Genomic DNA, 15344 nt, shown 5'->3' on the forward strand with positions numbered 1-15344 from the left:
AGGAACGAAAAGGCAGCTAGCGTAGAGGAGCGGCGAGGCAGCGATGCGATTTGATGGATATTAAAATGACCGTAAAAAGGAATTAAGGTCTGTCAGACTTGCCGCTCACAGCACAGCCAGTTGCAACCGAGTGAGTATGCCGTGGCGGCAAATGGCAAACAAAAAAGCCCGAAAAGGCCCCAACCCAGATGCACAGTCCATATCGGGCAGATTTTTACATATTAACCGAACAAATATGCCCTCAGAAGAGCCCCGAAAAACTGCATTCGCGGAGTCGGCAAACTTTCAAAGGCAAACCCCCAACGCCAAACAAACAAATCACGCGCAAGCCACTGCGTTTTTTTTTTTGGGAATCTGGGGATCCCTCTCCATAGAGGGGGTCTTGAATGGCTCACAGACCGCAGAACTTAATTAGTGTCATGTTGCACTCAAGCCGAAACAAACGGAAATCGGCAGGACGCCAATGTCGGATGCCGAAATTCTGAAATGCTGATGCCGACTTCCACACAATTTGTTCAAGTGCCAGAATACCCGTCTGTCAGGCACCAGGGGTGGGTAGCTGTAGCATTGATTGTATACTTCCCATTTATTGTTTTAAATTCGTACACTAAATCAACTTTATATTAAGATGATTATTATACACAGCTTCCCACATTATGGCAATTTGTTGATCATTACTTTTTTTAAATCAACCAAATATAACATTTTGTAATGGGTATTGAGATCCCAGGCTAAAATTTTAACCTTCGTTAAAAAGAAAAATTTCAATAAAGAATATTGGAAAATTTAACGACAAATTTAAAAAATTTAAATGCAGACTATCAAAGAATTCAACAACAAGTTCAAAGAGGTATCCCACGTCTAAATCAGGATCCAGTTACTGAAGTTATAGAGTATAGAAGTCCAAATTCGGGCTCCCATACTGAAAGCTATTGGAATTTCCGAAAAATCGAACATGAAAATGGGCTGAAATTTTGACCCTCGTTAAAGAGAACATTTTCAATGTAGAATATCAGAGAATTCAACCACAAATTTAAAGAGGTATCCCACGTCTAAATCGGAACCCGATTACGCAAGTTATGGAATCTTGAAGTCCAGTTTTGGGCTCCCATTCTGAAAGCCATTGGAGTTACGGAAAAATCGGACATAAAAATGGGTTAAAATTTTGACCCTCGTTAAAAGGAAAAAAATAGATGCAGAATATCAGAGAATTCAACCATAAATTCATAAAGGTATCCCACGTCTAAATCGGAACCCAATTAAGTAAATTATGGAATCTAGAAGTCCAGTTTTGGGCTCCCACTATGAAACCTTTGGAATTACGGAAAAATCAAACCACAAATTCAAAGTGGTATCCCATGCCTAAATCGAGATTTAATTACTTTAGAAATGGAATTTAAAGGAGCGGTTTCGGGACCCCATTTTGAAGTCCAAGGGATATAGGGAAAACCCAACGTCAAAATTGGATAACATTTTGACTCCCCTAAAAAGTAATTTCATGTTGTTTTTTAATAGCATTTTCTAAGCGCCTCAGTCTTATCTAATGTGTTGAATCCATTAAAGTGCATTATAATATTGACAATCCCTGACTAAAATGACTTAATCACTTTAAGTCCTTTCCAGCCCTGATGATAATTCAGATATCTTGCGCAACCTCGTGACGTTTAGTTCGTTATTTCGGACCTTTTCGAGACATCATCGTGGACAATGTCTTGCCGGGGGACTGCAAAGGCCAATTTGAGTGATGAGCGACCCACACAGCGCCGCGATGTCCGATGATTATGTGCGAGCCAAGATAGCCATCATCTCGCTCGCTCTTGGCCAACGTGTGAAGTCCATCAATCGTGCGCAGTATCTGTATCTGCAAGTGTATTTGTATCCGAGTCTGCGTATCTGTATCTGTATCTGGCGTGCGACCTGCTCGGTACCTCATCCCTCTGTTATACCGCGACCACCTGGGTGGGCATGAATTTCGTTTTCAGTTGTACGTTTGATGTCTTTTCTGCACGGAGAGAAAAGAGTGAGTAGGGCCCATAAAACTTCAAGCCACAAAAATATTGTTACCTATATTCTTTATATGGGCTCAACTAGACTAACACTATAATGTAAATATTTCTGGACAATTTCTCTCAGTGTACGAGGGAAGAACTCACACGTCGCTGCGGTGGCATTAATCATGCGAAGGGCCAAAGGACCTGGGCAACGTAAAGAGCCAACCACAGCCCCCAATTAGCCAGCTCCAAGAGGCGATTAGCCAAGGCCTAGGACTCTCGGTGTGTGTGGTCCTTTTTGGGGCAGCAGCTGAAACGGGGTTCTTAGGGTTCGGCCTTAAACTCTTTTTTTGGCGAGCTTTGCCAATTTCGGCGAATGGCTGTCTATAATTACTGAGGCATTAAGCCCGTTTCCATGGCTTGGTTTTCGGTTGCGCCTCGCTAGCCGGCCTCCTTTATGCTGGGCTGGCTGCCTTGCCCACGCGTGCGCTACCGAATGGAGCACCACCACCCCCCACCCAACACCCGGCACCCGGCACCCCTGAACCGCTGCCGCACCGCCCCCCCACCCCGCGATCCACCCGGCACACACGACTAATTTTCCAATTGGAAAATCATGTGCTTTACATATGAAAAGGCCGCTGCGCGTGTCGCTCGGCCAACCATGTGAGTGAGTCGATGTGAATACACTCGAATGTGCGATACGAGTATTCCAGTGAATACACTGTGCTATACTATATACATTCACGAAAAAACGCAATTATATCGGTCGGTTGCATTTCGATACATTTGGTTGCCTTACGCCGCACACGACTGACCGCGCATGTTTTTTTCGACTGGCGGCACAGCCGAAAAGGGGCTCTCATAGGAGGTAGGGCTTATAGATCGCAGCCAGCACACCGACCAAGCCTCGTTTCAAAACTAAAATTATAGAAAACCAAAAGTGTGACCGCTGCACAAACCCAAGCAGAACTTGGCCAGGGGTGTGGCAAGATTTGGTGAGGGGGTTCTAAGGGGATAATCGGAATAAGGCTAATATGAAGATCGGAAAAGATGATCAAACGATCATAGGACGTTACAATCTTACCAGTACATCTTAGGTGTCTTATACTAAGTAATATCGTTGTTAAAGTATTTAAAAAGATGTTAGAAAATATTATATATTGATCAGAAAATTTGTTTCATTCGGTTTAGAAATTAAAACTTTTTCTAATCTCTATAGATTACTTAACCATATTATGTGTCAGATATTTGTGGGACAAATATAAAAAAAAGTTCCTTAGAACCAAAGTAAGTTCACCAATAAAGAACCCCCTTTACCCCGCCACTGGTCATCCAGCTATTATGTATATTTTAGCCGGCGCTTTGGACAGCCGAACGTAACCTCGTCTTGAGTACCCCTTTCGGCCCTGTCTCAGTGATTAATTTGCCAAAGGCAAAATACTTTGATAGCAGTAGCGTGCCGCAACGCTGAGTCCAAGCCACAAGCTCAGTTTTGGCCGAGAACCACCTCGCCACCCCCTTCGGGAGTCCGTCCTTCGCCTTTAGGTGCATTTGTTGCGCATTTGCATTTAGATGAGTGAGGCCGCACTTGTTTATGGCCAACACTTGGCTGGTAGAATGCGGTCGGACACTTTCGATGATGTTGAGTTGGGAGAGTACAAAAATGTCAAGTGTTGTCAATTAGGTATCATATATTTTGGATGTCATATTGGATGCATACCAGTTTTCGAACAAATTCAAAAAATATTCTTTAAAACACCTATATATTATGTAGCAATTACCCGGTATATAGGCCAAAAATCAATTGCTCTGTCGTGCATGAGGCACCCCTAAGCCTCCAGAGATTCCTGTTCCCTGCCAAGAGCAGCAATTATCCAGCTGCAGCAACTTTCTTTTTCATTGCGGATAATACCAACCTTGAAATGTCTAAATTTACCGCACTGGACAGTGCCCCATCGCGCTGAAAGTATGGGGGGCCGAACAGAAATTCCTTTAAACACGTTCATTTTGGTAGCTCCCCAAACGCCGGCGCAACAAATTATTGCGTTTAAAAATAATTTCCTTTAAAAATAAACTTAATGAAACAGCGCGTGATGTGCAATTGACACGAAGAGCTCCGAAGCGATGGGATCCCGGGCTTACGGAGTGGATATGTACACACAGGGGCAATGCAAACAACTTGCCCCACAGACTCCATCGGCTACCGGCTGCACGCACTGAATCCGAACCTGCCACTAAAACCGAATCTGAATCTGAATCTGGAGTTGGGAGCTTGGAGCTTGGAGCTTGGAGCTTGAAGCCCGGGAAATGGGTGAGTAAACCCATAATTATCCATGAGTCCCGGCGTCGTGTCATGAGAAGGAACGTTTATGGCACGGCAAGAGCTCCAATTTGCCTGGCTGATTTCGCAGCTGCCGCCGGTGGGTCCCCCTGGGATCGGTGGGCATTATAATTAATCAAGAAATGTATGCACAGAAATCAAAAATAATCATCAATGCCTCTGCCCGAGGTGTGGTGGGAAAGTGTTGCAGTTGTTGAAAGCATTGCCCAGAGCCGGCCGATTCCCGGTGATGACAGCCAACTCTGCGAGCGTCAAGTGTGCGCCATTATCACCGTCATCATCATCAGCACAGCATCGTGATAGCCCAAACAACAAGGCGCAACAATTTGGCATTACATGGAAATTGCACTCGATATTAGCTGAAAGCGGTCCCATACCCAGACCCTTGCCCATCCCATCCCATCCGGCAACCCGAACCCGATTCCGGAGATGGGCTGGCTTTGGTTTCGTTGGGCAGGTCCTCTTGTCTCGCACCATTTAATTAGATGCCGCGTCAACAAGGTGCTAAATGGGCTGCCATTATGCTGCCGTCAAGGAGTTGGGCCGCGTGGGCTGGACGGATGCACCACACAGGGAGAAAATATCATTGAAGTGCGGGGAGTTCGAAAATAAGAATTGGTATTTGAATACATTCTACTGTGTAGAAGAACTTCCTAAGAATCTTCCTAACTTCTGGGTTACAAGATTAATTTTTGGAACTAATCAGCAACTATATTATCCCTAACTCCCTATAGCTTCCAACATTTTTATGCCTAATTATGATATAAAATATACATTCATTTAAAACATTCCCTTTCATATAAAAATATATATACCAATGTATTTAGTGTATAATGACAGATTGAAGACTTTTCTTTAAAGTTGTCTAACCTTATTTCAGTTAAGAAATTGTTAAGCATTATATTATAGAGTTTTTAAAATGTATTATGATAAAAGCTAAGACTTTTTGTTTGTATAATATCACTAGATTCTAAGCTAAGGCTTTTATTTGTGTATCTATAGATTCATTATCCTAGGGAAAGCATTCACAAAGTCCTTTTACCTACCATATATTTTTTATGGGTTTGTAAAGGTTTCTATATAGGTATGGTAATATCTTACAAAGTTTTGTCTCAGTGCACCGGGGCTGCTCCTGTTACCGAAAAAGGAAAGCTAACCGGGCTGCAACCAGCTGTCGGAGGAGCTGCCCCACCCGGGGGCATGCGTTGCTCTCCTTGTTCGATGTGCTCACCTCGTTGACCAGGCCGGCCGTCCCCGTGTCCAGCTGTCCGGTTGTCCGGCAGTGCTGATTATGCAGAGGTGATAATTGCAGTGTCCGGCGCGTCAAGATTTATTTTTTGAGCTTTAACGATGTGTTAAAATAAATTGCATATGCGGCCGGCGAGCGGCCGCTGCGCACTCTCTCTTCTCGCGCCGTTCTGGCAGCCCGTGAAAACCCACAAAACGTCGCCCCTGTGTACATAAAAATTTAATGGGCGCCTGCCGCATCTGCCGAGATGCCTGTACCCATAGGTATACCCCATCGCATCTGGCCACCCCACCTTATTGCGCCCCACGATGTAATTGCGAGCGGGCTTATTAAAATATCAGGGTGTGCTGGGAGGGGGAGTCGGAGGCGTGTGCCCGCCCATAAATCGCATAGGGACTTTCTAAAATCGCAGATTTATTGCCCAGTCGAGTTCGGCTTTATTTATTTTTGCACATTTTTCGGCCAGCTAACGGTCGGCGAGGCGATCGAAATTCAATATCCCGCCCCGTCTAACCTCAAAAATGTCTGTCTGCCTCCTTCCAGTGAATTCTGCCTCACCTCTGGCCCCAAAAGGATTTCTGAATTTCAGAATTTCTGAATTTGTGGTAATCGGAGCCGTTCGAGGATATCGTATGTATTTTTTGCGACTTGCCTGTTGCGTTTTTCTGCCTAATCAGTCGTGAATAATTTGCAGCTACTGTGTACGCCCCGGCATTTCTCTGGGGGATCGGGGGGCACCACTCCTTCCGCTTGGCTAAAGCGTGTCTGCAACATATGGCTCCCTCCTCCGACTGCCGACTCCCTGAAGCCCGTCCTCCGCAGCTGTAAAAAGTCTGGCTCTGGCTGCACTTTGCATTTCTCGTACGCTTTTTGCGCCTCCTGTTCTTTTTTCGGGTGTAGCACGTGCTTCAATGCACATGACACCGAATCAGAGTCAGATTTTCGGGACCAGGCGTCTGGACAGGAAGTGGAGGAGTCAGTTGCAGGGGGAGAGTCGGTACTGCTTTGGGGGGCTTCTAGGAAAGCATGAAAGCCCTTTAAAATATGGAATACATCACTGGAATTCCATATTTCTCAGAAAAATTTCACTATCTTTTATGACATTACTAACAAGGCAACTAAAAATGAAGTAGCTATTTTATTATATATCATGCAATTTTAGTTTGCAGAAAAGAAGTTGGTTTATCCGCCTCTTACTAAAAAAAAAATGTGTTTGATTTTAATTTTTTATAATGATTTCATTCCGAAAACCCCAATTTCTACAAATGTTCTCATCTGGGTAAGCCCCAAAGCATTATGCTTGGAAATTTCCTATTCACAATGATTCTTGGAAATCATAAGCCTCTAGTGATTGCAGCATAGTAAAGAAAATCCCGAGGAGGAAGTGGGGCACATTCACCATGCCGGGTTAAACCAGAACCCAGTCACAACCTCCGGGTTAGGCAAGCCCATTGAGCACTCATAAGGCCCCAAACCGACCCGCCTTTGTTTTAATCGCACTTTTCCCCGAAATTCGCAGCTTTGTCCATCATCAATCCGCTGCGAAAGCCACCAACGAAGATGGGCAGCTGCCAGCAGAGCACAAGGATGGGGATGGGCATCAGGATCGCGGCCAGGGACATTCGCCCAGCTCACTTCCCCAAAACCATCGGCAAATCATAAAAGCTCCCGATTCTTAGAAATCCGCCAGCCTAGAAACTCTATCTAGTCAGTGGAGCCGGCAGGCGAGGGCAGGCGAGCTCATTGATTTTCGAGGCGGCTTTTGATCTTCGGCCGGCGCGGCGGATCGATGGATTGATGGACTGCCCGGGCTCATCGACAGCTGCTTCACCTGGTTCGGAAAAGGTCTCAAATCTCCAATCGCGAAAAAGGTTTGAAAGCTTGCGCATGCGCCAAACGTTTGCTCAGCGATCTAATGATAATGCCCGTCTCTGGGACAGTTGGCCGAGAACAAGGCTTTGCCTGGAACTGGTTGCCAACTGCCAAGTAGTTGAGGGCGGTCTGGGTTCGTTTAAATCCAAGACAAACACGAGTTCCACCAGCTGGCCAAATACCTTTTTGCCTATATGTATCATCTTCGACTGCGATCATCACATAGAACACAGCTGTTGACACATGTTGACACAAGTTAACTAAGTTCAACTAACTTACAAAAATCTACAAAAACTAAAACATATTAGAAATTTATATATGTATATGAGAAGGAAATACCATTTTTTAAAGACTTTTTAAAAACAAGGCTTTTAAAGTTTTTACATGACGAAGCAAATCCAGCAAATCAATCAAATTTTTTGATATTTTATATTTATCTTTAATACGATAGAAATTTTAACGTAGAATACTAATATCATTTTTATATAATTTATTTAAGCAATTTAGTTGAAAAAGTCAAAATTTATAATTTTATTTTAAATGGAAAATATCTGAGATCATTTTACTTTACATAATAATTATTTTTACATAGGAGCTTGTGGCGCCACTTCAATACCTTGTCCGAAAAGGGAACTAACCAACTCAAAATACCGACTGCAAAGTATCGATAAGTCTGTTATGATCTCAACTGATATTTAAATTTGAATGTTGGCGGTATTTTTTGGGTAAAAACAACGATCTAGCGAAAATATAGGGTTTTTGTCTGTTTATTTGTTATTGTTTTCTTCTGAGTTACAAATTATTTAAAAAATTAATTTTCTTGATAACCCGTTTTTATATTTTTAAGTATCAGCGTTTATAAATGCACACCTCTTGCTCAATTGTTTTTATAAATCGGTCGACCCATGATTCTTATTCAAATACCTACCGAAAAATTAACGCTAAGGTATAAAAAATTTCATAAGCTAAAATTAAACGGGAAGAATGGAAGGAGCCAAATGGGAGAAGGGTATATAACAATGCTCGGATTCATACTCTAACAGCGATATATGGGCATGGCATGTATACGATATGGAGGTTTGTGAACGGTAAAATAAATATCAATATTCTGACTTGTGTTCCGCATTCGTTCGTTTAGGACTTCAATGTTTTCCCAGTCGGAGGGCTTTGTGTGACCACTTCACAGCAGGCGAGCCAGCCAGTCGGTGAGGGGACTCAGTTCCTGATCCTTGGCGGAGGCCTCCACAAACTGGATATTCTGTGCGATGTGTGAGAACTCGAAGTCGCGACCTGGCTTGCCCAATGTGATGGGTTTGTTGGCATCCTCGTCGCCCACGGACTGCAGCTTACGGCTCCTGGTGTCTCGGACTGTGTGGAGTTCCTTTTCCAGCAGGGTTTTGATGACCTGTGCGCTCTTGGCGGTGGTTAGATCCTGTTTGTTGCAAAGGACCAACACGGAACAGGGCTGGGTGGCACTGTCTGACAGGATGGTGTACAGGAAACTGTAAGCACAAGGGGGTTAGCTTGGCATCCAGGTGATATAAAGCCTTTAAACTCACTCAGCCACATCACGGATGTCCTTTTGAGCCGTAACCGAGTCCACCACAAAGACTATGCCCTTGGCGCGGTGTTTGTACAGCTCCAGGCACTTGTCGCGCACCCTGTAGTGGCCGGGAATGTCCACCAGCCTGACGGACGAACTGCCCGCCTGGTAGTCACCCACATTCTCCTTGATTGACGTGAAAGTGACGGGGAATTTGCCATGGAGTAGCTGCATGAAGATGGCACTCTTGCCGGATTCACTGAGGCCGGTGAGCAGGAAGTCCTTGCGACCGGTTGAGCGTCTTCGCAGGATCACAAAGATGGCTAGAGGAGAAGAGGGATTCCAGGTTTCAGGTGAGACTCCCGGGGACAAAAGGCCAACACCACCACGTGGCGCACTCACCCACTGCAATAAAGCCCAGCAGCAGAGCCACCAGAATGGGACCCGTGTCGATCTCGCCCAGCTTGATTTGCTTTCGCTCCCGCGCATTCTCATTTAGTTTGTCCATTTTCGGCTAACAAAAACACCAAACAATTTGGACGGGGAAAATGACACGCACTCATGTAGGCAGCGCGCTGTACAACACTGCTTCAGCGAGCAGTGCTGGGAAGTCCTGCGCAGCCAGGGCGCGCAATTTGAAAATCCCTATTCTGTGAAAATACATATATTTCTTGCGTTCACGTAGTTTACAAAAGATTGGGCCTTTTCATTAGAGTGTTAATGCGTGTGATGAAACTTAGCAAACAATAACAGTAGGTAAGTAAGTACATAGTTTCGAGCGCTTTCTAACAGCTAAACTAAATGGAGGGATTTCGTCCAAATAGAATCACGCACGGCGGTTTTTCACCAGGCCGTAGATGAGCCGGAACGTCAGGTTGCAGGAGAAGGCCCAGGCGGGCACGGAAATCGCATTGGCCACGCCGGTGGGAAAGCTGAGCAGACCGGTGAAAGGGGCCAGGCTGATGCCCTCGTCGATGATCATTACGGGGGTGCCGCGATTCCGGACGCTGACGATGACCATGATCAGCGAGAGCAGCACCTTGGAGCCGTAGAACACGGCCGTGTCGATGCCCATCCGCATCAGGTTCTCCACTCCGCGCGCGGACTTCAGTTTGGCCACCGCCTCCGTCACTTTGCGCTCGGCACGCATGATTTTAATGGTCCTGGCGTACTCCCCCGAGTGCTCCGCATTGCGCACCACCTCCACTTCCTGCCGGGCGGCGTCCACCTCCTTCTGCAACTGCCGGATTTCCCCGGAGTTCCTCGCGCCCCACAATCGCGACACCTTGAGCTGCGGGTCGGGGTAAACTTTAGAACCGGGATGGGCTCTTTCCGGCGCTACTCACGTAGTTCTTTATGAAGTCTGGCAGGATTGTGTTCAGCAGGCTGAGCAGCGCGATGAGGGCAAACAGCGTCATGGTTTTAAGTCAGTTTTGTGACCAACCTCGGGAATTTTTATACCAGTCTGTGCTTAGTCGTGTTAATATTAATTAAAAAACAAAGTAACCTTGCAGTGTTGAAAAACGAAAAGCGGAAAGTCAGCTGATTAATTGCGGGCAGGGGCGTAGAAGCGGTGGGGTTTTCATAACCCTAATTGAATAATATTTAAGACACTTTTCATATTTTAATTATAATGTTAACGTTAATTTATTTTCCTCTTTGGGGATAGCCTAAAATTATTTTCCAAATTCCCAACAAGTTGACAGTGCCACATTGGGCAGTGTTGGGCAACGCTGACAGCTCTCAGCTGTGCCGGCAAAACAAACCACATCTGCTCGAAGTTTCTTGAATTTTCTACGGGCTTGGGTGAAATTCGCAAGTTACCGATGAGCCACCACGATCATGGAAGACAGGAATGAAGAGGTGAGAGAGTTTCCTGTGGAGACGGCGTAAGTAACCCTGGATCCCCCACAGATTGAGCCATGCCGGAGCATCGGGCCACACGAACTGGACGTGGTGAAGAGCCAGGCGGTGATCAAGTTATCGCCCGTGCAGCTGCCCGCCCACTTCAAGCGGCTGGAGTGCAACACGAACCTGAATCTTCCGCCCCTGAACTGGCTGACCACCTCGCACAGCAGCCATGGATTGCACCAGGCCCTGTACCAGAGTGCCGGATTCGCCAGCTTCCGACTGGGCCAGATGTTTCCCGACTGCGTGGGCGAGGTGGATGTGGTCAGTGATGCGGAGAACATCAAGCAGCTGCTCAAGCTGCCCTACAGCGCCCAGAGCGCCATCAGCATGGTGGTGCACAAGGTGGGCAACACGCTGCTCCTGGACGAGTTCGACATCCAGAAGTATCTGCTGCGAAAGGCCGACGACGACTGGAAGTGGCTGAGATCCTTCATCCTGGAGCACATCTTGACCTACGGCGACACACAGCACAACTACTGCCTGAAGGAGCGATCCCGCGAGGCCCTGCAAACCAAGAATCTTCTGTCGAAGTTCCTGTATCACAGTCTCAAACAGACTGGCGAAGAGTTGGACGATGAAGCGCCCACTACGCCCAGTCCGTTGACCAGCAGCCGACAGGGCCTACCCATCACCGGTCCAGTTCTTCCAGAGCCCAAGATAGAGGAGAACGTACCGGACCCCAAGTCCAGCCATGCCTTCAACAGGAATGTGGTATGGACGTTTGAGGACATACGCATGCTCATAGGCACAGATATGCCCATCTTTGGAGGACCCAACAGGCCGTGCATCAGCCTGCGTTTGAGGGATGCGGCCCAGCCCATAAACGTGCTAACTGGCATCGATTACTGGTTGGACAACCTCATGTGCAATGTTCCCGAGGTGGTGATGTGCTATCATCTGGACGGCATTGTGCAGAAGTACGAGATCATCAAGACTGAGGACCTGCCCTACCTGGAGAACTCACAGTTTTCGCCTCAGGTGGTTCGCAACGTGGCCCAGAACATTTTGGCCTTTCTTAAGGCCAATGCCACGAAGGCGGGTCATACCTACTGGCTATTCAAGGGCCGTAACGATGACGTGGTCAAGCTGTATGATCTAACCACTTTGTGCCAGAGTCAGGAAGCTAAGAAGTCTGAGGGTGAACCCCAGCAGCAGGTTAATCCCTTTACCGTCCCGGTGGGAATGCTGCTCTACTCGGTGGCTCGAAACATGAAGAACACACTGCCGCACATCAGTCCCAAGGCAGCGGGCAACATTCGAGCTCTGCTGGACAACTGCATTAAGCTACTGCCCAAGGAGCAGTATCCCCAGATCGTGAGTTCCTCACACTACATACTCTCGGATCTGCATGTCCCCGCTGGCATTGATCCAAAGGCACCCAAGTTCGAGGAAGTGGACTCTGATGATCAGTCGCTGTATGACGATGATGAAGAGGAGGACGAGGAGGACTATGAAGATGAACTCCTGGACTACCCAAGCGAGAAGAGCTACCAAAGCAGCGAGCAGGGCGGCGGCAGGGCCAATGTTGCTGTGCGCCACATTTGTGACGCTCTCAGAGACTTTAAATCTCATGCCAAGAAGGCCAAGCCGGCTCCACTCTTAGCCACAACTGCTGAGCGGTGTAGCATATCTTTGGAGCACATCAGTGCTGGTCTCTCCTGCCTGCAGTATTTCAATGGGAGTCAAGAGGAGAAGCTCAAGGAGTCGGAAACGATTGCCAAGCAGGAGGAGAAACAACGCATCCTGCATGAGGAGCAGAATCCCAACATGGCCAAGCCCTTCAGTGCCATCCCACTGCCCTATGAGCAGCTTAAACTTAGCCAGCAGCCCGCGCAGGTGGTGAAGAAGCCGAACTCCAAGGCCAAAAGGAGCAAGTCCAAGGAACTCGCCACCACTGTCAAGTCAAAGTCCGCTAATGCCAGCAATCAGCAGATGAGTGCAAAGTTCAACACTCAGAACTTTGGCTCCTGGAACGTGCACCTTAAGCTTTTGCTGCTTGAGAAGGCTTGCTTGACATTTGCAACTCTAGCAGAGCACTATTATGAATCCCGGCGATATGGATCCACGCTACGCTCCATCGAGCTGGCTTGTCGTTGTCAACAGGTACTCAACAAGTACATGGCCAATGTGGTTTCCCAGCACAGCTGTTTGCTGGGCCGGGCAGGTGACTGCTTCTTCCAGATGTCAAAACACTGGGCAGCCATTGAGGAGTATGTGCAGCAGTATGAAGAGCAGGATGCGTCGATGGGCGTTATTGGCGACGAGTTGGCCCAGGAACTGGAGGGAGAGGAGGAGGAACTGCCCTCCTTGGCACCGGTCAACAATTTGGAGCAGGTAATGCTGCACAGCTGCAAGTGCTACGAAAAGGCATTGGAACATGCCCAGAAAACGGAGAGCAATGAACTGCTTCGCCGGCTGGGAAATGTGCGAAACGAGCTGGGACTGAAGTATATGTACTGGGCTCAGGGTGAGTAATGTACTGTACTGACATAAACACCAATAAACTAATCTTCAATACTTGTTTCAGAGGAATACAGCGAGTTGATGAAGAAGAAGGAGTCCAGCAAAGCTGCTGGAGATGATCAACCGGAGGACAACAAAAAAGAGGATCCTGCCGAGCCGCTTTACGTCAAACTCACAGTCAATTCTTATGATTGCCTGCGCCGGGGCATAGAAGCCTTCACTGCCGTAGAAGATAATGTCAACCTGGCCTTTTTATATTGCAATATGGGTCGGTTTATGCGACTGCGCGCCCATCTTACCATGCCCAATGAAAGGTAAGATATATTCTGGTGTCTGTCTCCGATTATGTACTTATTAAGTTTCTTTTTTATTCAGCGCCATTACCTTAGACAGCCAAAAGGCTTTTTATAGCGAAGCTTTCAATTATTACGAGAAGGCCAAAGACTGCTTGGACACTCGTAAAGCCAATGCTGAACTGTGGGACCTCGTCCACTGGGAATTATCCACTGCCACCTTTACGTTAGCCAAACAACTTCAGGACTACAGTGCCGCTGACACATCAAGCCTGGTTGACGCCTCCAAGGAAGTGCTGGAATTGCTTCAGAAATCCCTGCGTCTTTGTGACGTGGAGCACGCTGGCGCCCGCCAAGTACTCTACAGTTTTCGATCGGGGCTGATACACAAGAGGTAGGATCAGAATATGGACTTTCAAACAATCTATATTATTAAATAATCCTCGGCTTCTCCAGGATTGCCTCCTTCCATTACTCGCAGCTGCGTTCTCACGGCTCCTGTGACTTTTCTCAGCTGCCCAAGTCTTCTCTACAACTTTGCAAGTATCACTACGAGAAGGCCACACAAATACTGGAAGGTCTCAAGGAAGTGGGTGACCTGCTGACAGTGCAGCTGGAAAGGATTTCCCTGCACGAATTTCTGGCTGAACGTGAGTAGAAAAACATAAGGTTTACCAACTGTTGAGTCTTACATTTTACCCCATTTTCCTACAGTTTCCACCCACACCGCTCAGAAGATCAAGCAAATGCAAGCGGCGTTGGACATTTGCTTACAGTGTCAACTCATATTTGCCCACGTCATCGATACTAACAGTGGCCAAGTGGCCGATGACGAGTTCGCCGGCCATTTGACGCTCTTTGAGAGCCGCTTGCAGAACGCTCTGAAGACGCTGACGAAGCTCACGCTGACCGGCAAGGATCCCAAGCAGTTGTCAAAGCTGTACAAGCGCATGTATATGGAAACCTTGACTGGGAAACATGGTCTAGGGGCCCAGCAATCGCCGACAGCTTGCTTAAAGCATTTGCACGTGCTGCTCGCCCGGCTGCGGGCCATGTGCGACACCCAGCTGGCTCGCGACTAGACGTACGTGTCTTCTGACGGGTTCAACCCCAGAGCCCACAACCCACAACCGTTCGAATTGCATGCATTGCTCTTGGCTTGTTTATTGATGTCTCATCTTAACCCCGCCGCCCGCAGCCGCATTCATCGCTGTCCAAGTGATCTACTCCCATCTGCAAAGCAGCCAGCACCAGCAGCACCGTCAATTGCAGGATCTGCAGACAGTTAAAAGCGTTAATGCAACCATCGCGACGAACCCATTATCAGCACATCTCACCTTGCAGCGCAGACTACTCATTTTGTAAGCGTTTGGAGCCAGTGTTTCTGAGCTGGTCTTCGGCAGCTGGGCTCTTATAAAGTCTGAGGGCCCTGGCCAGACGTGTCGTTTATCTAGATTAGACCCAGTTAAATATCTTGTTCAACAAGCTAGCTGTATCGGACTTTCGATGGATGTTCAGATCCGTCGCTCTTGGCTTGAGGTTTCGGCCGACTCACTTCTGCATTACACGGCGAATGCTGTTACTATTTAATATTTATCGTGTCGTTTGCTAGTTTCAGTTCCCCGTCTTATTATAGCATTTTTACTTAATTCCTAAGAGCAAAGCCACTAGCTTAAAG

General features: G+C 47.1%; 4 protein-coding genes across 4 annotated transcripts; 1 reads left to right on the plus strand and 3 right to left on the minus strand.

Moving 5' to 3' along the window:
- Nucleotides 1–8207: 8207 nt before the first annotated feature.
- Nucleotides 8208–9579, minus strand: LOC108035591 (signal recognition particle receptor subunit beta). Its single transcript, XM_017111261.3, has 3 exons — nucleotides 9402–9579; nucleotides 9016–9322; nucleotides 8208–8958 (listed from the first exon to the last, which is right to left on the minus strand). Exons 1-3 carry the CDS (start codon nucleotides 9505–9507, stop codon nucleotides 8637–8639), a joined length of 735 nt encoding a protein of 244 aa, XP_016966750.1. The 5' UTR covers nucleotides 9508–9579; the 3' UTR covers nucleotides 8208–8636.
- Nucleotides 9580–9647: 68 nt separating this feature from the next.
- Nucleotides 9648–10528, minus strand: LOC108035592 (guided entry of tail-anchored proteins factor 1). The gene is made up of 2 exons (XM_017111263.3): nucleotides 10346–10528; nucleotides 9648–10290 (listed from the first exon to the last, which is right to left on the minus strand). The coding sequence occupies exons 1-2, from the start codon at nucleotides 10415–10417 to the stop codon at nucleotides 9826–9828; spliced, it is 537 nt and encodes a 178-aa protein (XP_016966752.1). The 5' UTR covers nucleotides 10418–10528; the 3' UTR covers nucleotides 9648–9825.
- A 69-nt stretch (nucleotides 10529–10597) lies between these two features.
- LOC122818997 (erythroid differentiation-related factor 1) lies at nucleotides 10598–14812 on the plus strand. Its single transcript, XM_044094823.2, has 6 exons — nucleotides 10598–10862; nucleotides 10914–13377; nucleotides 13438–13687; nucleotides 13749–14060; nucleotides 14123–14316; nucleotides 14381–14812. The coding sequence occupies exons 1-6, from the start codon at nucleotides 10842–10844 to the stop codon at nucleotides 14746–14748; spliced, it is 3609 nt and encodes a 1202-aa protein (XP_043950758.1). The 5' UTR covers nucleotides 10598–10841; the 3' UTR covers nucleotides 14749–14812.
- On the minus strand, nucleotides 14806–15129 carry LOC122818999 (uncharacterized). Its single transcript, XM_044094825.2, has 2 exons — nucleotides 15004–15129; nucleotides 14806–14941 (listed from the first exon to the last, which is right to left on the minus strand). The coding sequence occupies exons 1-2, from the start codon at nucleotides 15022–15024 to the stop codon at nucleotides 14846–14848; spliced, it is 117 nt and encodes a 38-aa protein (XP_043950760.1). The 5' UTR covers nucleotides 15025–15129; the 3' UTR covers nucleotides 14806–14845.
- Nucleotides 15130–15344: the final 215 nt, after the last annotated feature.

This window comes from Drosophila biarmipes, chromosome 3L (assembly GCF_025231255.1).
Source record: "Drosophila biarmipes strain raj3 chromosome 3L, RU_DBia_V1.1, whole genome shotgun sequence".
Taxonomy (NCBI): Eukaryota; Metazoa; Arthropoda; class Insecta; order Diptera; family Drosophilidae; genus Drosophila; species Drosophila biarmipes.

Excerpts from the sequence above, each read along its gene's own strand:
- LOC108035592 (XM_017111263.3), bottom strand. The coding sequence starts at position 10,417 with ATGACGCTGTTTGCCCTCATCGCGCTGCTCAGCCTGCTGAACACAATC. Across the intron at positions 10,291-10,345 it reads CAGACTTCATAAAGAACTAC|CTCAAGGTGTCGCGATTGTG; the intron begins GTGAGTAGCGCC and ends CCCGACCCGCAG.
- LOC108035591 (XM_017111261.3), bottom strand. The coding sequence starts at position 9,507 with ATGGACAAACTAAATGAGAATGCGCGGGAGCGAAAGCAAATCAAGCTG. Across the intron at positions 9,323-9,401 it reads GCTGGGCTTTATTGCAGTGG|CCATCTTTGTGATCCTGCGA; the intron begins GTGAGTGCGCCA and ends CTTCTCCTCTAG. Across the intron at positions 8,959-9,015 it reads GACATCCGTGATGTGGCTGA|TTTCCTGTACACCATCCTGT; the intron begins GTGAGTTTAAAG and ends TTGTGCTTACAG.
- LOC122818997 (XM_044094823.2), top strand. The coding sequence starts at position 10,842 with ATGGAAGACAGGAATGAAGAG. Across the intron at positions 10,863-10,913 it reads TGGAAGACAGGAATGAAGAG|ATTGAGCCATGCCGGAGCAT; the intron begins GTGAGAGAGTTT and ends GATCCCCCACAG. Across the intron at positions 14,317-14,380 it reads GCACGAATTTCTGGCTGAAC|TTTCCACCCACACCGCTCAG; the intron begins GTGAGTAGAAAA and ends ATTTTCCTACAG.
- LOC122818999 (XM_044094825.2), bottom strand. The coding sequence starts at position 15,024 with ATGAGTAGTCTGCGCTGCAAG. Across the intron at positions 14,942-15,003 it reads TGAGTAGTCTGCGCTGCAAG|ATCCTGCAATTGACGGTGCT; the intron begins GTGAGATGTGCT and ends AACTGTCTGCAG.